We start from the raw sequence: 21,204 nt of genomic DNA, 5'->3' as shown, positions 1-21,204 counted from the left end.
AAACAGAATGAAAAATGAAAAAAAAGAAACGCAGTCATTTTCCAACTGATTACACAATTTAATCCGGGGATTAGCTTTTGGGATGTAAATATGTTCAGAGGCAGTAATCACAGTGTATTGCCTAAAAAACTGGCAACAAATTGACCTTGGAAAATAAACACATGCGATAAAGGGGGAAAACACAATAGAAAACAGTGCTGTCAGGAGTTATTTGGAGCAGCAAGCATGTGAATGCCTTTTGGCACCACTGTTAGGAATGCTACACCTGTGGCACCACCTGTGCCAACGCTACACCTGAGCTCTGCAGTTACCTAGTACAGCACATGCTATTATACACCAGATTTGGCCACTGGATTCATCAGTGGATGTATTTTAAGAAGTAGCAACAGCAGGTTTTGAACCTGCATGACCCTTGTAGTGTCAGTGATACACTTCACTGATTGAGCTCATACCCAGGATCACATCACTGCCACATGAGCTGTTCTCTAGTGTGATCCAAATCTGACTGCTATTGAGGTTCATTCAGAGCATCAGCAACAAAACAGCCCAAAACAGAAGCCCCTATATGTAGAATATTTACCCAATATATCCCTAATTAATTTTGATAGGATAGTGTAATGGCTGTGAAAATTGGTTTATTCTTTCTGTTGATTTCTATGTTTATTTTGTGTCCCCAGGTACAATTTCCCACAAACTGTGCAGGATTGACTTACGGCACAAAGGACAGAGCCTCAACCAAAGCAAAAAGAGGATTCACTTTGAGTTACTCATTACTTCACACTTCATATGGAAACAAATACACAGACAAGTCCAGATGCTGTGCAGTCCCACAGCACCTAGCTAGGTGTTCATCAACTGTTGCAGTAGTTGAAGTTACTACAGTCCTGGAATAATGAGGTTAACCACATCATTCACCAATGTATTGTCAAGAAGAACAAGTCCACTCTTCTATACTGCTAAGCTCCAGTAGGTTAGCTGTCTTTCAGTATCATAACATAGCAGCCTGTTAGCCAAAATGTTTCGTTAGCATTGCCCAAACTTAATAAATCCCACATCTGTTAGGCAAAACTGCTTCACTAGCTCAGTGTAATTTTAACCAAAGCATTCGCTGGCAAAAATTCCTTTTGCTTGGCAAGACCGTAACAGCGGGCGAGCGAGCTTCACTCAGTATGAGCTGAGCGAGAGCCGTTTGACTGACTGACCTGAATTTAGCCCCTGATGAACAGGTCTTGTGCTATGGGAAAAATAACTAGCATCCTTACACAAGTTTAGTCCTGTTCCATCATTCTGTATACAGTACATATTTGTGTGTATGTGTGTGTGTGGAGGGGTGGTGGGCGACAGTGATGTAAAACTCTACCACAAAGGGACTCAAGGGTTCACCAAAGTCATCAAGTTTCAAGTTCTGCTGGTCATGACTGGTTCTAGGTGAGTGTGTACCATCTTGGTACAGAGACTCTGAACTGAGCTTTAGGCTTGTATTAGCCAGTTTTTACAGATAGGAACACACCCATCCCTCCATTTCCCCATCCCTCCATTTCCCCATCCCTCCATTTCCCCATCCCTCCATTTCCCCATCCCTCCATTTCCCCATCCATCCATTAAGATAGCGGGCCATTGCTCCCTCAGCTGCAGCTGGGAATATATTCATGTCGACTCCGGCCTGGTGTTAGCCTTTTGTCTGTATTCTGTCCCTCTCTCTGCCTCTCTGTAATATCTGTGCCATATCATCATGGAGAGAAACAGGTGTCCACCTAACAGTAGAGTTCCAACACACACACACACACACACACACACACACACACGCAGGCACTAATAATTAAGTCTCAAGTTAATTTTCCCATTAAGATTACAAATGGCCTGTCACTGTGTCTAGTAACAGTAGGCTAACCATTCTCATTTTTTTCCTGCACAACACAGCAGGGCTGAAACTATCAACACTCCTCAATAAATTATCTAAAAACAAAAGCAAATTATATTATAATACAACAAAGAATGAGCTTTAATAGCCTCAGATCACTGGTGAAAATCACAAGCTTTAGTTAAGTTTATTCATCATTTACACTAAATATAATCAGACTGCAGCACAAAGGCTTGGCAAATTGCACACAGTAGGCAAACCCAAACCAAAAACAGGCTTCTAAAAAATTCTAAACAGCAAGACATCTGCTGGCCTTTATTTATCTCTAGCTAGTATTGAATTTTATATCATTCAGATGTGCTCGGCTATTTAAGGTGAGTCCCGCTCTCATCTGTAGCTTCCTTCCAGATCCTTGTGAAGACTCCAGAGACCAGCTACCACAGAGCCCTTGATATTTCAGCAGCGCCCTCCCTGGGGAACGTTCATTAATATGCCTTGTTTGCAGCCGTGTCTCCGGCAGGAAAACAATTCTGTTGGCCCATGCGGCTGCACTCATGCTAATTAACACTGCGAATATTCATCACATTTAATACGAACACATGGTCCCTTCACAACAGGGAGTCATTATGAATATTTTATCTTTATCTATTTTTTTTTTCATCCACTGATTGCTCAGAGAGCACCTTGGTAGAGGTGAGATGACGTCAACACGGAATACAAATTTGCAGGATGAGTTAGCGCCGTGGGTAAATTTAGACTCAGCTTTTTCCTGAGCATTTCTACTCTTTAATGCTGATGAAGAGGAGTCATACTGGTTTCATGTTGCTTCAATGAAGGAGCACCATCCCAGCCACATTACGTACCCTTCCCAGTGTATCCTATAGGACAGGGATGAAAGCTGACTTCGTACTGGCGTTAGCTGTCAAACAAAGATGATCTTAGCACAGATTAATTCACCTTCTGCTTGTCCTTTCCCTTGCCCTGAAACAACCATCAGAGGTGTTGATCCAAGATTTATCCGTTCTATCTTGTCACTCTTTCTTTCAATCTTTCACTCTTCCCTCGCTGTCAGACTCCCTCCTCTTTCTCAGACGGTGGCCATCACTCTCTCCTGCAGCTCTTTTGAAGGGAAGCTATAGGCAACAGACAGCAGACAAAGTGTCGGCAAAAGTAATTAAACCCTGGTGTCCCATGAGCCGTCTAGTGCACGTAATGAGGAGTTGGCCACGCTGACTCCTCTGCCGCACTCCTTCATAGTCTCTCTCTCTCTCTCTCTGCCGCCCCCCCCCCCGCCACTCACTCACTCTCACACTTCTCTGGGAGCGCCCCATTCTTTAATAAGGAGCAGACGAAGAGAATATAGGGAATCCATTTCGCTGCTATTGAAATGGTAATTCTATTTTCCTCTCCCTGCCACCACGTCCCATGTTCAATTAATAATTATCTCCTTCAAAGTTGACCATGCTGTCATTAAATATGAAACAATGCCACAGAGATGGACATGAAAGCTTGCCTGTCTCTGTTATCACCGAGCACAGAGAGAGGGGGTGGGTATGGGTTGTATTAAATTTAGAAACCGATAAAAATGCATTGCATAAAAATGCAAAAATGTGTGCCGGTGAAGAGCGAGCTGATGAGACTGAAAACTTAAACAAAAAGCTGTGGTTGCTGTCTCATGCCTCTAATGTACAAATTTATTAAGACCAACATTTCAATGGCAAATCTGCCTTTGTCAAGGCTACATCACTATTAAAACTGTTAAATTACTATTATTAATATGACACTGAACACAATCCATCCCGTTGAATAATATAAGGTTGTACATTGTCTGTTCATCCCAATTCTCTTTCCAAAGGCCTTCCACCCAGAGAGTAGCCTAGACTGGATCAAATCTTCCCATGTATTCATAAGGAAAGGATGAGCCTTTGTTGGTCTGCTTCCTTTGCATGTGTACTCACCCTAGTACCAGGCACCCAGATATTGTTTACTTCTGGTTTCTATTCATGAAATGGTAGTGACACTAATCTGTGCCAACAATGCCAACTGTGCCAGCTTTTGCTCTCTGTCACCCCCGCGGTCTGTGTGATAGGACTTTTGGGGAGGCACAACAAAACAGGGATCCACGTCTGACAGGCTGACAGAGCACACACGCCGGCTTTGCTTTGGTCACAACACAGTGAAGCGCTTCAAATGCTCCCCCCACTGGCTTCGGCTTCAAAAAAGGCCTTTCTAGCCCAACAGTCCATAACGTTCTGCATGTCAACTGTTGTGGATGTCACTGATTTGAAGGTTACAGAGAAGACATTTCTAAGGAACTTGGCAATGATACAGGAGCAACGTTTTCCCAAAATAGATGGCTAATATTGTCTTAAGCAAGGATGGGGATCGTCAATTGGGACAAAATCAATGTGGATCACATAATGTGCAATAGGAACAGTAACAAATTGATATTGACCACAACTGTTGTCAAAATTGCTGTAAAATGTTCCCTGTGTATCATGATCTCTAGGATTTGACACTCCATAGCTCCATAATGTCAAAGTTTAGTTGGTCTACCTCAAAGCTTTTTGTGGTAGCAACTTTCGATTGCTTTTGTGACCAAATGTAGGGTATGAAAATACCAAGCAAGAGACAGTCAGGGGGCAATTTCATAGAGGGTGAAAAGGTGGCGGCATGAACAAACTTACCATTGGAAAAGCAGCAAAATGGCCAGGTTATCAATTTGTCAATGAAAGCAGCTTGCGTTCAATACTCTCTTAACTTCACATCTCTTCATCTTCACCTCTCTCCTGACAACTTTGTCATGGTTTTTTGCCAATTCTGTTAGGAGAAACTGAATGTGGAGGCACTACCTCCATCCATTAAAATTTAAATTATATATCTACCCCAATGGTTTGGATGTAAGGATGTGACAGGCATTGTATCCAACTGTTTCAATAAAATACAGTCGTACGGTGCAAATATAATTTCATAGTGCAGTGAAAAGCAGTCTATTTCTCTCTGTATGTGAATGCCTTAGGGAGCAGTTTGACAGCATTTCTGCACTGCAGGGAGCAGCACATATTGTAGGCAAGACAGGGGTACACACACATGTTCTCACTCGAGCTACACACTTCTACATACGCTCATTTATTCCCTCTCTCATGTACACACACAAAATATGAACACGCACACACACACACGCACACAGACACACAAAACACACCTGCCTGGTTCCCTGGAGACCTCCCTCCATCATTCCTATTCTTCCTTCCGCATGAGTGATGCAGGCGTAGCTCTGGCTGTTGCTGCTAGCTGCTGTTGTTGCCATATTTAGAGGGCCAGTGCTGCACGCCCAGACAAACTGTCAGAGGAGGTCTTTCTCAACAATCAGCTCCATGTGAAACGCAGCGCAGGCCATATGGATGATCTAAGAGCAAACTCCCCTGGGAAACGGCACTTGCTGTAAATTTATCAAGAAATGCCGATGAAAGCCAAGCGCTGACCTTGGCTTGTGTACAGCAATATATTAATGAGTGTGTAATAATATTGCGCAGCTGTTGCATGAAATATGAGAATTTCTGCATAATTGTCCCATTGGGATGACTAAAATGCTTTCTCTACTCAAGGACATCAAAACGGGTATTATTTCATTATATGAAATAACTCTCATCAAAAGACTATATGTATCTCAGAGTGTACCCACAATGCATCACAGTTGGGTAGAAACGCTGTCTAAAAATATGTTTTATTACCTTTCTGGGGTTGACCTGTCAGGCACAGTGGAGTCAGGCAAAGTTTCCATAAAAATGTAAACGGCGCCCATTTGGGCCAGCTAGGCAAAATGAGTAATTGCAGTGCAGTAAGGCAAAGAGACTGACTGTGACAAACATGTCCATTACTCAACAGTTTGTCTGTCTGTGGGTCATGGTGTTTGCCCTTGGTCCACCTTCCTCTGCGCAACCGCAGCATGATACAACAACAAGACTGGGGAGCCGGCCTGGGTCACAGCTGCACTCCTACTGTACAGAAGCCTATGCATATTTTGGACTACTACTACACAAACAGTCATGTACACACACATCATAACCTCTTGGCATGCCCCCCCCCCTAATCCACCTGAGTATACATCCCATTTACTTCCCCTGCTGATTTCCAGTGAGCTGTTGCTGAGATGCGATAACAGTATCATTATCTAGACGCGCGACGAAACAAAACGTTAGCTCTGCATCTCCGCTCATGCAGCTCTGATGGCTTGATGCTAATGGCTGATGATCTCCCCGGTCTGATTAGTGTGCTCAGCTTTGGCATTCTCAGTGTGAGTGGGCCAGCGTTGCCTGAGATCAGAGATGCCCCCTTGGGCTGCGCAGTGCAGCGCTACACACACAAACACACACACACACACACTTGGGAAAAAAGCTAACAGACAAAAAGAGTAAGAAACAGCATACAAGCCCCTGCATAGACACACAGTGCAGTTGTAAAGCATTCACACTCTTGCCTTCCTCCACACACACACTTGAACAAAGCATACAAACAAAAACAAACTCATAAAAACATACAAGCCCTTACATAGACACACATACACACACACGCACACGTGCAAGAACAATAAAGCAAACCTTGTTAAGGGAGTGGGAGGTGAGGCAGCCAGGCAGAAAGATATAAATAGCCTGTCTGAATTTAACAATAGGGATGGAAGAAAGAAGAGGTGGAGGGGGTCAAGCGACACAGAGGGGGAGAGAGAGAGAGAGAGGGTAGTGGGGAGAGAGAGAGAGAGAGAGAGAATGGGAGATACAATGGGAGAAAGAGAGGGAGAAAATGGGAGAGATTGAGAGAGAATGACAACGGGAGAAGGAAAGAGAGAGACAGATAAAAAGAAGGGGCTATGAGGGATTGAAGGAGAGAGGGAAGGAAAGAGGCATAGAGGGCAGGAAGATGGAGACAGTAGGAGAGGTAAATAAAACCTGTGTGGAATGTGAAACGGCAGGTCTCGTTGCAGGAGAGGAGAGGAGGAGAGAGAAGAGGAGAGAAGTGGGGGAGGGGGCTGGTTTACTGTGGTCTGATACCAGTCATAGATGTAGTGTTTCATGCAAAGCACGACAGCAGTAGTCACAGTGGTTGGCATATGGCAACGTGTGCTGCGTTTTGACTAACTGCCCCAAGCTGCTTCCTGGCATCAGTATCGCCCAATAACGGAGGCACCTGCACTCACATTATTGTAGTCACGTCGCTTCTGATTGGACACGCCGGCAACCATTTCATTAATCATGTATGCGTGCATGTTAACCTTCTGGCAAAGTGGTAGCACTGTCCTGTTACTTCAATAAAGGACAGAGCCAGAAATCATTTGCATTGATTTGCATTAAACATCCCTAATTGATTTGCACTGCGCAGCCTTAAATTAAACTGAAATGGTCGTTCTGCGCTGAATAGCAAATCAGCTGGCCTTAAATATTCGCCAGAAGCCAAGTGTAGTGATGGTGCAGCCGGCAGCAGATGGGGGTGTGTGAGGGTTGAGGACAGGGTCGCTCGGCAGCCGTCGTCCCACTGGAGCTTTTGAGGATTGCCATGTGAGTAATCCCACATGGGCAGGTCACTCTTCAACATGGCTGAACAAAGCAGATTATCTACTGTACTCTACATCACCCCAGGCCAGTGCAGAAATGTCATGAAACACCAACAGAAGGCCTTTGGTTTTACAACTCAGGTATTTCGCTGATGTGCTTATCCAGAGTGACTTCAAGTGAGTGAGCAGGTTGGAGTTCAGCGTCTTGCTCAAGGGCACTTTGACAGGACACATGGCTGTTGACCGTACTGTACCATAACCTCCCAGTTATGGCACAGTATCTCCAACCACAGTCAAAACGTAGCTTTACAGTACAAGGCCAGGCAGAAAATGACAGTAAGCACATGCAATGGTGGTGTGTACTGTGCAACACAGATGAAACCAGGAACTGGACTTCAATAACATTGGCAATATTTCATAGACGTTCCTCTTCCTCAGTCTGGGATTGGCCTTAATCTAACGGCGTGTCGGACCCTCTGGCCAAAACACTGGTTGAAGCTCATCCAAAGCCGAGTGGAGCAGTAGAGTGCAGTAGTAGTGGATATGAATTCCTCTGGTGACAAACGGTGGGTGTTGGTGATGTGGAGTAATCCCATTCACAACAAAGCCCAACCCCCACCACACTGTACACTGGAATACAGATAATGCCTGAAGTGTGAGCTGTACCAGTGTGTGTGTGTGTGTTAGATGAATATAGTGTGTGTGCGTTTGTGAGAGAGGTTGAAAATGTAATCTAGTAGATTATATTTGTGTGACTATGTGTGTGTGTCTTAATGAGAAGGCTGTGATCTGGGTCCTAGTCTAACCTGCTTACGCCTCACAGAGTCTGCACGGCCCCATCTGTCTCTCTCTCTCTCTCTCTTTCTACTCTTTCACTCTACTCTGTCCCATCTTCTCTCTCTCCCTGCCTTTTCTTGTCTTTTCCTTCCTCTCTCTCCATCCACCTCCTCTCCCCTACTCTCCCCTCCTCCTCTGCAGCCAGGCAACAACACAAACAATCCCTCCTCCCCCTCCTTTACTACCACCTTCCCTCGCTCCATCCATCCATGCTAATTGGAAACCAGTCTCTCTCTCTCTCTCTCTCTTTCCTTCCCTCTCTCACTTCAGCCAGTTTCTTGGTACTTACATGTAATTGTCACCTCCATGGCTGCGAGTGTCGAGTGATGCTCTCCACAATGACTGATGAATCCCTGTGCTTTTGCCAGAGAGGAGAGTTGGACTGCCCAACGGGAGACAGGGAGGGATGGAAGGATGGATGGAGGGAGCAGATGGCTCCTTGGAAGAGCGGTGCAGCTGATTGTAGACGGTTAGCTTTAGCGTTAGCCACGATGTGGGGGGGGGGGGGGGGGGGGGAGTCGTCTGTCAACACGGCTCGTCTTCCTCCTCCTCTTGTCTCTCCTCTTCGCTACTCCTTCCTTCAGTCTTTCTACTAGACTCTCTCTTTTAGAGGATTTACTGCTCTTTTAAAAAAGAACAGCAAACTCCCTCCTTCTCTAACAAAGTCTCCTATCTACCTCTTCTATTCTTTTTCCCTATCTCTCTCTCTCTCTCTCTCTTTCTCTCTCTCTCTATCTCCCTTCCTCCCTCTCTCTTTCTCCCTCTGTGACTCTAAGAGCATCAGCCAGGCTGCTCTGCTCCGCTTATGTTGATCTCCGGGCTTAAGCCCTGATTGGACACACGCCACGATCAGAGCCGCCAATGGGGCTGCGGCTTGCGGATCACATGGTAGGTGTGTGTGTGTGTGTGTATGTGTGTGTGTGTGTGGGAGAAGGAGAGTGAAGAGAGAGAGAGAGAGGTTTAGACAGAGGGGGAGGGAGGGATGAGAGAAGAGGAGGAGAAGGAGAAGGAGGAGGGGTATGGTGAGTGGCTGCAAGCCGCTACATCAGTGAGGGACTTTTTTTATGTTGTCTGTGTGTGTGCCTGAGCGGAGAGATGGAGGCTATTTTCTGGAGGGGAGGAGGAGGAGAAGCTCTCAGCACAGACGTTCGGATGAAGAGACGGCAGGCAGTGGTACAAGACACAGTTTCTGATAGACACAAGCACTGACGCACATGAACACAAACATACACACATGCAGCGGAGAAGTGGCTCCATCTTAGCGAAGCGGAGCCAGAGCAGTGCAGCGCAGCGGCGGTAATTGGACGGGGGTTGCTATGGAAACAGGGGAAACGGTTGCCTGACGGTCGGTGCTGTGCCCTGGGAGCATCAGACCTGCCTCCATTATACACATACACACTCTTTACGTACACAGCATACACATACATACACTCTTGTTCTCTATGTCCACTCTTCTTCAATGCCTCCTTTTACTAAACACTCCATTCAAAACATTTGACAGGCAAGACAGACTGTATGATGTCTATAGGATGGAGTGTGTGTGTGTGTGTGTGTGTGTGTGTGTGTGTGTGTGCAGGCTTAAGTGCCAGTGTTAAGCTTCGGTAATGCCTTCCTGCCTGTGTCTTATATGAGCATAAATTCATGCAAGTGCCTGTGTGTGTGTGTGTGTGTGTGTGTGTGTGTGTGTGTGTGTGTGTGCGCATGGGGCGGATGGGGGATGCTCAGTCAGCTGTGAAGAGCCAGCCACTGAGAGAGCCATCAGTGGTTTAGAAATGCACCCCATGCTTACACACACTCGCAGGCCACAGCACAACATCAATGAACCCTGGACAAGGTGGTTTAGTATTCCACATCTCCAAAAGCTTATAGCACAGTGTCTGGAAGCTAGCAGCTACAGGGAACAGGCTGAACACTGGCTGTGTTTTGAAGTGGGCGCCCTCAGAATTATCCCTGACAAAGATAATTACCCACCCACACATCCAAAAGGAGATAGATTTCTACACGCATGTACATAAAGAATTTAATGGCTACATGCGGATGTTAGCACAATATACTGTACATCCATATTTACACATATGGACAAATGCACATGGGTGTACACATGCCAGTTTGGGAATGGAATACATCCTGTGTCCTGGATGCAGGCTGAATCATTTTTTATATTTGTGTAAGAAAATCATTTCTCCAATTATTACGTTTTCTTACATAAAGAGAGGCATATGAGAGAACACAATTTCATTATATGACTTAAAAAACATAACAAAGATAAATAAAATGAGTGCAGATGCTACACTAAAGTAAGAAACTTATTCCCATTGTGGCTCTCATGATGTACAGATGGCAAGGCAGAATTCACCTAAATACACCTAAATCTTAATAATGTGTATTACTGCAGAAATATTAGCATAACCACTATAATATATATGGAGAGGATGACAGATATGTAGTCTTTGACAATTATAATGATAATATCTGGACTGAGGCCTTTTACAACACAGGTGGGATCAACTAATTGCGCTAGAAAGTTCCATAAACCAGTTGGAACGACCGAGTTATGCTGGTTATCAGTCTTTCTCAGAGCATTAAACATAATTCTGTGTATTGTGAGATACCAACACACGTGTAAACAACATGAATCACACTCATCAATAATGATGATGAAATGGTTAAACAACGCATGTATAAAAACATACGATACATACGGCAGTGTATGGCAGGATTGCATAACTGACTCAGGGGAGTCAGTGCTTACAGCCAAATCAGTATCTTCTTTTAAATCACTCCTCTAAACGTACTTTTATGAAGGGGCTTCGGTATAATATGTCCTATTGTATTCCTCTTGCTACGTTTTATTTGTTATTTTACGAGCTATATAGCCTATATTTTATTCTTGATTCCCTCTGCTATCCCTATGTTAAATTTGTTTTTAGGTCTGCAATTACTTTTTGTGTGCTCATTTTTTGCTATTCCTTGCTTTCCTTTGTCATCTCTTTTAATAACTCTGTAAAGCAGTTTGTAACCGTTTTAAAAAGTGCCATATAAATAAAGTTTATTGTTATTATTACTGTTATTAATGTTGTTTGCCCGCACATATACCAGAGCTTCAGTGTGGTTTACTTTGGGCTTCTACCTCCTCTCTACCATCTAGACTTCTTGAGATAAATTGCATTTGGCTTTTGTTTCATGGGATGAGCAGAACCTAAGAATATCAATGACTGGTTCAGTTACAGATAAACAACCTAGATTCTTGTTGATATATGTTTTGGCGTGTGTGGGATATGATGGGGTGGAGGATGACAGCTTCAGATATCATCAGAGGGGTTGATGTCTTGACAGTTTGTAAGTTGATACAAACTGAGGCTTGCGTTAGAGGCTGAAAGCGCTGTGCTCCTCGCAGCATTTAGCCCATAGGAAGCCCTTGAGACCAAATAGTCTAACTATTGACAAGCTGCTGCTGGCTGCTGAATTTCCGACCGCTCAGCTCCAAGGGTACCATGAGGAGGATGGGGGAGAGGAGCCTCATCTATCCCGACTCAATCGAAACTGACTCTCGCCTTCTAGGGACGGATGTGAGGGATGAGATTGGATAATAGGATTCCTGGCCTCGAGAGGTGTGTGTGTGCGTGCGTGCATGTGTGTGTGTGTGTGTGTGTTAAATTCTCCCCCAAGTAGTCGGAACTAGTGCTAAGCATGAGATGCGCTTGTCATTCCAAAGCCAATTATTACTGGTGTCATCCGCTATCACCAAGTCACCCAAACTTTCAATTCATTAATAAGACATCCGAGTTGACATACATTCTGTTCCCACTGACGGCTTCTGCTGAGCCTTCATGTAAACAAAGAGACACAGACTGAGTGTTCCCTAGTTATTGCTCTGAATTCACAAAATTCAAAACACATTCAAGCTGAGAAGTTATGCCACTGCCAAAGGTTTTAGCTACTGGCTTATTTGAAAACACAGATGGCTCTTTGTGAAGACTTCAGTCGACTGTAGGTGTATTCAACAACCGCTACAGAAGATCACTCGCTTTTTATGCGTCTGAACTTGAGTACAATATGTTATGATTCTCCATTCAGAGCCTCTTAGATCAAAAATGCTCTACTGGGTCTCAAAAGAACAATACATTTTTCATATCAATATACATGTCTTTCCTCCAAGTTGAGAGCAAGCATCCAAGTTATCCTCAAAAAGTTCTAACCGCTGCTAGCGTCAATCAGTTTGGCTGATGAAACCTCACACTGTCTTCTATCACTCACCTTACGGCGTCATAACAGAAGATGATGCAACTCCAGTATAACTTCATTTGTGCACACTCACCGTCTCTCCACCTAGCCCGGACACACTCCTGGCAATGATTAACGGGGGGCGCTAGATGCTGAATTAGTACTTATTCCCACTTAAAGTGTCACCTTCATGTCGTACAATATGTATATGTGAATAATAGTATGACAAATGGGGCTGCTAAGAGTAGAGCTCCTGCAGAGCAAAGAGCTAACAGAGAGGTGAGAAATGGCTCGCTCTTATGTGAGACACCCTTTAAAATCCAGATCAAAGCTAGCAAATAGGAGCAGGGCGCTCTTCGAGGATTGGGCTAAAACAAATGCCTGTGTAACAGTGAGGAAACGGGGCGGTTTGTACCTTGTGTCACTGTGTGTGGTGTTTAATACAGTAAGATAATGATTATTGCTTGCTTGACAAATCAGGGAAAAGGCTACTACAACTGAAGTCCAATTGGATTCACAACATACAGTATCAGTCATAAACACTCCGTTACTATCAGTGTCTGGCAGCGCACGCAGACTCATCCTGAATGAGACTACTTAACATCAGCCAGCTTAGAAGAACTTTTTCATCTTGATCCAGCCTCCACTGAGCTCCAAAAGAAGATGTGGGAGCTAAATCAGCGGCACGGCTGACAGAGGCAGCTAATGTTTCATGTCAGTAGGAGAAAAAAGAAGAAGAAAACAATGCAGAAAAATGAAGAATCCAGAAAGCCCCCAGAGATGTGTACGCAATTCCCTCCCTCTCTCAATCTCCTCCCTGAAAAAGGAATGCCTGGAGCACGCTCATCTGAGCAGACAGAAAAAAATGCATTTCCATGTCTGTGCATCTTAATCAGGCCTGGAGAGCTGGCATATATATGCATGTGTGTGTAGGCTGTGCCATCCTAATAACTTACAGAACTGGAGATATGATTATCATAATTGTAATTATAGTGAGCTATGTGACTGTGCGGCTGCCCGCCAACGTCCGGCACAGAAGTACAAGGTCAATGATGTGTGACAGAAAGCGTAATGTGCCATGGTCCTGCATGGAAAAGTTGAAGTACACCTTAAAATAGCAAAAATGCCCCATTGTAAAAATTGTATTTTGTCAATCACAGACTCTATTTAGCTACTATTATTACAGCCATCAATTACTTTGAAAGGATAGGTTTGTCAAATGGTGGATATCTTATTTCTGAACAAAATTTTGTTGTGTTGCAAGCAAGGGTAATTTATCAAGTTTGTGTCTGTTTAAAACTGAAATTTCAACTTCTGTCAAAGAAACTGACTTTATTTGAGTCACACAACACACACACACACGCAGGCAGCATACCTTGTTGAAGTCTTCACTTGTGGCCCTCATCTCCTTCCAGGTCTTGTTGAGGAGCTGGATGCAGATGCAGAAGAACTCCTCAAAGGATCGGTCGTGGGTGAAGAACATGGGGTGGAAGTCATGGCAGTTCTCACTGGCTATGGACACAAGAGAGACAGACCGTCACCTACAGGGGCAGCGAGATGAGGATGAAAGCTCATACCAGTGAATGATAGCCATCAAATTGTATTTTTATTTAATCAGGAGGGTCAATTAACCTTCCTAGGAACAAATTATTTTTTCAAATGTTAGCCCACCAGGCCTTGTGAGGGGCAGGGGGGTTGGGATTCAAATAAAATACGTTTGTATGTATGTGTGTGTGTGTGTGTGTGTGTGTGTGTGTGTGTATACGCATGTGGCCAGTGCACCCTCTTTATCGGAGCTCAACAAGTCTTATCCCAAAGTCTGACCCTGAGCCCAGTCGACTTGCCCAGGTCCAACCATTTACATTTCATGTTTCTCCTCCGTTCAGCGACTTGTGCCATATGGCTGCCTTGGATTCATAAATATCAAATTGGGCCTGAAGGAAAGTGGCCCTTAGCCTGGATCTGAACACCTCTGACTAATGCACAGCAACAGGGACCAGCAGCCCACACACACAGCAACCTCAAACACACATTGCTTAACTAGACAACATCACAGATACAGTTCTCAATCAGGTAAATTCCTGGCACACAGCATGGGCTCACTGTACGACTTGGATAGGCGTTCTGTTTCATTTTACAAAATAAATCCATCACTGAAGATAATATTCCAACAGAGAGTAGGTTCTACCTAACTATAGTAGTGCTGAAAGGTTCTGTATTACACTAAGAGAAAGTGAATAATGTGGTTTGTGAACGTGATAAATGATTCCCAGGCTTTAGCTCCAAAGCCTAAATCATCAGGCTTGTGCGTGCTAGAGATCCAGATTCAAACTACATCGGTCCTTCACATACAGAAGACGAGGAGTACTGAGGAATACAACATGTGACAGGCTGTTCATGAGAGATAATCTAACTCTGGCCTGGGGGTGTGTGTGTGTGTGTGTGTGTGTGTGTGGGGCGCATTACAGACGTGGCAGGAAGTTGATGTGTTTAAAGGGTTACGAGTTCCTTCATAAACTCCCCGCTGAGACAGAGACACAGTTACCCAGTGCAGCACGACTTTGAGTTATTGAAAATTTAGCACCTTATCATCAACAACAACAACAACAAAGCAGCCCTTGGAGGCAAACTGTGACCTGCCAACGCTGTTCCAACTGGATTAGGATGATATTTTTCATTTTCCAAAGCCAGAGGTGCCGTGTTTTCTTTATTAGCAATGTATTGAAACTTTTCAATCACCAGTGTTTGCGTGTGTGTTTGGAATAAGAGCAAAATGGAAGAAGATAAGTAAGAACTGAGAGGCTCTTGATAGAGCGCCCAAATTATATTAACCAAGAAGTACAATAACAGGGCTTGACATTCACTTGAACTATGTTCTTCTTGCTCTTGTTTTGGCGAGATGAGAGGCAGCCTTGAGCCAAAGGTTGCTTCATTTAAAGAGTCTCAGAGTGGCTCAGCAGGGGCACCGGCCCTCCATAAGCAGCCATGAAATTGGATGGAGGGGGTCAGGCGGCAATTGAAACTTCACGGCATAATGAATGATGCCCGCGGGCCAGGGGCACTGGGACCCCAGCCTTGATTTGGAGCGATGGATGGGGGATTAAGAGAGGGCTAGAAATTCGGTGAGCTGCGCTACCGGTGCCGTCAGTCCATCAGGAAACTAATGGAGGTGAGCCAAAACAGATGCTGACTGGCTGCTTAGTCAACAGGACACGGCCCTCAGGGACAGACAGAAAAACCAGGGGAGAGGTGGAAAAAGGAGGAAGGGTGAATAACAAAAAAAAACAACAACTCCTACCTCAATCAAATTGCTTTTTTCGCCAACTGGTAGAGTGGGTGGTTGGGTTGAAGCTAGGAGTGACCTCTGGGCTAACTGGGCTGTTTATTGATAGGACCAACAGAGGCCTGAGGTGGCAAGGTGAGGGGAATTACATGTCAAGGCTTATTTGAGAGATACAGACAGCGAGCAGTCTCATGGGGCTCTGCAGAAATTTCTCCTTCCTGAGGCTTTGTGAGGCATGCTGAGTCGCAGAGAGTTTCATTACCTCTCGCAGGACTCAGCAGGACCTGAAGCGGCACAACGATGAGGCCAGAAAACACTACAGCATGTTGAGGCTCACAAACACTGTTCCGCATTGTAATACTCGTACTGCCAAGTAGAGTAACTTTCCCAAATGGTTACAGTGCGGATCTCTGAATATTTAATCAAACAAACATAATTCTCCTACACTGAGCAAATAATTAAAGAGGGTGCAATCTGGGCCACAGCTGAGCTTCATTTAAAGCAGACTCCCGAGATGAAGAAGACTAGAGTGAATGTATGGAGTGGGATACTAATAACTATGAGAAAATCATGGTATGGCCTAGAATTAATGTTACATATAGTATCAGGCCTTTCAGATTGATCTACTGTTTGACTGTATGCAAGATACTAATAAAAATAACATAAATGAATGGTACATGAGGGGAAAAAATCAACACTATTTGGTAGCTCCTTGTAGCATTCCTAGCTGAAATGCCACGACTGAATCATTCTCACCGCTGCACAAATGCACTTAAAATTATCTGCATGAACGGAGATGGCACTGTGTGAGTGGAAAGTCGTGTTACTGTGATTAGGTAACTATTGCTTTAAGCCTTAGTAACCTTAAAAGGGCCTTGGCTTTTTTTACCAGAGCAATGCTTCAGAATTATTCTGATTGACACTGATGCTAAAATGATGAAATGAAAACATCTGCTGCACAAGTAATATCTCCCATCCCATTGATTGGGAGATTGATGCCAGTCAGTCTGGCAGGGCTTCGCAGCTGGACTAAAAAAAAACAAAAAACACACCAAGCTCCTCTCTACTCTGGCTCAAAGTCATTAGGCTGAACATGACCTTAATCTGAGCCCTCCTGACCCCGGCCTCTGTGGGGTATGCGTGGATGGGACAACGGGGAACCATAGGGAGCACTTTCTACGCCACAAACTGCCATTACCATCTTCACTGTGAGGATTATGGTCGAGTGAGGCATTCTGTAAGGGGGCAAAAGGACAAGACTCAAGGGGAGGAGAAAGGGAGAGATTGCTTGAGGGGGAACAGTTCTCTGTTCATAGTGAAAGATGTCTTTCACCTGAAGGGCTATTGTGTAAGATTCTGTCTTTAACAGTGACATGGTGAACTATATCCATGATTGAAAATATTAGCAAGAAAAGTGACAGATCCCTAGAATCTCGACTTTCATTTCGTTGTACCCCATTACTACCCTGCACAGTCAGATGTATTAAATTAACAGGGGCTCAGGGCAAAAATGCTCCCATTAGCTGCTCCTGAAATTAGGATTATGGATGCCAAGAATATCCTCGAAAAAGGATGCTACATAACATTTTTGTACAACAGAGCACCATAATTTTCAAACTGGCGTGAGAGCTAATCTCTTATTAACCATGGCTCGGGGTATGATGACACTGCCCCATTAACACTGATAAATGCCCCTAAAATAGTTCCAATTGAGTGAAAAAAAAGTCACCTTGTTGAAAGAATTAATTTCCTATGCTGCATACAGAACAGTAGGAGAGCTAGTTAGATAGAAACCAGTGGTTAGACAGTAACCATTTAAATGGCTCAAGGCATCATTGTTCTGTACCTCAGACTAGCAGTATGCTGATAAACGATGCAGTATGCATGTTAAACAAGTGCATGCATCACATATTCAATTAATTGACAGATTGTGAAATTAAATGTCAAAGCCTGTATGTCTAATGTCTGGTTTAAATGACAAAGTGTCAATGTATCTGGCAGGAGAACCACGTGACCAAGTATTTTAGGGTTTCCCTGCACCTGCTTCTTGTTGTTTTTACTGTCTTCGCTATTGTAAATTCTAATGTTTCAATCATCATAAATAAATATAAAAAAAAATAAATGCATCATGTCCTGACTCCAAGAAACACCTGGCTAAGCACTTCTACAATATTCTGATCTGTGCTACATTATGTACTGTGTCTCTAAATTGGTTGAAACTGCATGTAAAACCTCCCTCCCTTCCTTCCTTTCTTCCTTCATTCCTTCCTTTCTTCCTTCCTAACTTCCTTCCACTGAGAAATGGCATTCCATCACATCGCGGTTAGATCCCAGTGTGACACGGTCGGGTGATGGGGTGGACGACTGGACACATCAACTGCCTGAGGAGGCCGAGGCGTTTTGATGGATGAGTCACAGGGCCTGGGGCATTAACACGTACGTACACACGCACGCACGCACACACACACACACACACACACACACACACACTTTTAGCTGTATGACACGGCACAGAACAGCAGGGTAGATATGGACTTTCTCTCAGTTTAAGTCACAACCAGCCATAAACGTCACAGTCGGAAAATGTCAGTTATTTTTATGCCTCTTTCGGGCAAAGCATATGGGTTTGGAGCAGACAATTTAGACAGATGGAAAATGGACTGCAGTGGGTATACTTTATCTTATATGCTTTTCATCCATCTGCACAGCCAGATGTTAAATGTCTGTACCACCCATAAACCAGGTAACAGGACACCATGATGACCAGTTTAGGTTCTGCTGGACCATATGCCCACATGGATCTCGCACTTCTGCCAACAGCCGACTTAGCAGCCTTTGTCTTCTGCCGTTAAGAGACAACATTTTATGACCATATGCCACAAATGTTGAAAAGTAGATCAGATTTGGAAGGGAATGGGAAATAAAAAAAAAAAGCTAAATTTCCCCAGTAATGTCTGTGCCTTTTTTTGTAATGTTCAATTGATCCCCTGGCTCAAGGACACTTCAGCAGGTGGATGCCTGCTGTCACAGGGACTTGAACACACTACTCACAATGCTAGCCGGCTTCTTGTGAACTTACAAAACGTTCTGAATGGGTTTAATTAGCCCAAGGGTCAACAAACTAATTTGAAGGATAGGAACCAGCAATATCGACTTTCAATTCATGTAAAACCAAACAAAAATGCAGAAATTGGGGAACTGAGGTTTACACACAACAGTGGCAATGTTTCCTACCTATAACCTATAATGTATCTATATAATCCTATAATGCCTATACACCTATAATGCTAGTAAGATACTTCCTGTCCATACTGAGTTACAAGTCAATGGTCGGAACAATAAAGAGTTAGATTAGAGCACCAACACCACTCCATGTCCTGATGGAGGCATGACAGGGTTCAGGGAGTTCTCCTCTCCTCATTTTATCCGTTTTCTCTCCATCCATCCATCCATCTCCCAGGACATGTGTGGGTGGGCTGAGGTCAGAGGTCACTGTCATCTCCCCGAAGTGATTGTGACTGTGTGTGTGTGTGTGTGTGTGTGTGTGAATCTAAGCGTGACTGTGTGTGGGACAGCTGTCGCCCGTCATGCTCTTATCGGAGTCCATTGAATGCGAAGGCTCTGAGGGTTCGGTGACGTCAACTAAGAGCTAATTACTCAACTGGCCACCACACAGATGAGTCCTGGGGACGAGAGAGGTGACTAAGCTTTGTGTGTTTTTGTGTGTGTGTGAGTGTGTGTGTGTGTGTGTGTGTCCGTCCCTGTGTATGAGAGACAGAGAGAGAAAGAAAGAGAAAGATGTGTGGGCAGAGTGCCACCCTGACATCTGTCAAGGTCCAGCGAGATGAGACAAGTGTGTGTGTATGTGTGTATTTGTTTGTGTGTATGTGTGCATGTGTGTGTGTGTGTGTGTGAGCACAAAGTAAGAGAAACAACCCTCAGAGTCACCTTGCAGCCATGCAACATGATGAATACACAGTGAAAGGTGTCATCCTCACACTAATTACCATACCAGCAGGCCCTGATGTCCAACTGTGACAAGGGGAGTGTGCGTGTGTGCATGTGTGTGTGCGTGTGTGTGTGTGTGTGTGTCTCCAGTGAGCAGCGTCAGCACCATCTTTCCGGTCCAGTCACTGTCCGTGTGTGTGCAGGAAGCAAAGGCAGCAGGTATGGAGGGCGATGCAAACGGCGGCTGGCTGGATGACTTAGCTGACTGCGTGCTTGTCATGCTACAGTAAACAACACCGCAGCAGGACCGTGCAGGCGCTGGTCACGCCTATTGGGCTCATTCCAGGTTAAAATAAGCTATTAGTAACATGTCAGTTATTTAAGAAAAGCAACCTATTTTCTGCTCTTTTCACTAAATCGAGAAATTGAGAAAAATGAATTAGAAGGTATCTCAATTGTTTTATCCCATGACACTAATCTAATTCACCCAGAATTGTATCACAGCTGCTACAGCAAGAACAAAAATAAGCATAACAAGTGCAGTTGTAGAAATATATCAACTACCATTTGTTCAATGTATTTTTGAATTACCCTAGCATTGATTTATTTTAAAGTTAAAACATAGCAAGTAGTTCATGCAAGTGCAGGGAGAGTAGATGAGGATGAAAACAGAGCAAAGTCTGAGCCTTATTTCCACTGTGGAAACCCTTCTCATTACATAACTAAACCATTTTAGAAAGCAGAGCCCCAACAATGGTCAAGATGCATTAGAGGACAGAGGGAAAGGGAGGGATAGGGGAGCAGTGTGTGTGTGTGTGTGTGTGTGTGTGTGTATGTGTGTGTGTGTGTGTGTGTGTGTGTCTAGTGAATCTGTCAGAGCCATGGCCTGAGAGCCTGAGACAAGTATCCAACCTACTTAGTAGTACATCTGCTCTCTCAGAGAACTCCTATTTACTCAAATCCATCAGGGTGCATTAGCATCTGACCACTACTTTTCTATCAAGTTAGTGCTACCAGATGTCATATTTAGTAGAAATATTAAATACAACTCATGCTCATATCTCTTACCACATAATATATCAGATATGTGGGCTACAGCACGGAGGACAATATGCCCCTCATGCCAGACACTTCCGAAGGCAAATCTTCAGACAGTGTGACTCATGCTTACGCAAACAAACACACTCACCACAATCTGTCGTAAATGTGAGAGTTCACCCAAACGCAGAAACAGAACTATTTAATCGTACCAAAACAACACAGAATTCTCAAGTAGGCATGCACATATGTACATACGTATGCACGCATGCACACATGCTTCTAGACACACACTCGGATAGCTACTGTATGTGCATAAATGATAAATGTACGTATATGAAAAATGTAGAAAATCATTTATCAAAACAAACAAAACAATGTAAACAACCTACTTTTTCCTACTTCCAGAAGTCAAACACAGATAAATGGATTCAACATGTTATGCAGTGTGTGTGTGTGTGTGTG

At 44.1% G+C, this 21,204-nt stretch overlaps 1 protein-coding gene across 5 annotated transcripts in view; it reads right to left on the bottom strand.

Moving 5' to 3' along the window:
- The window catches only part of elmo1 (engulfment and cell motility 1 (ced-12 homolog, C. elegans)), a 93,449-nt gene that overhangs the window by 12,580 nt on the left and 59,665 nt on the right, over positions 1–21,204 (bottom strand). For all 5 annotated transcript variants that reach the window (XM_078290117.1, XM_071920130.2, XM_071920131.2 and 2 more), the window contains one exon: positions 13,846–13,982. In XM_078290117.1, coding sequence (XP_078146243.1) covers positions 13,846–13,982 — 137 coding nt within the window. The remainder of the gene's footprint in view (positions 1–13,845; positions 13,983–21,204) is intronic.

This window comes from Centroberyx gerrardi, chromosome 19, assembly GCF_048128805.1.
Source record: "Centroberyx gerrardi isolate f3 chromosome 19, fCenGer3.hap1.cur.20231027, whole genome shotgun sequence".
NCBI lineage: Eukaryota > Metazoa > Chordata > Actinopteri > Beryciformes > Berycidae > Centroberyx > Centroberyx gerrardi.
This window is presented reverse-complemented; position numbering and strand designations above follow the sequence as displayed.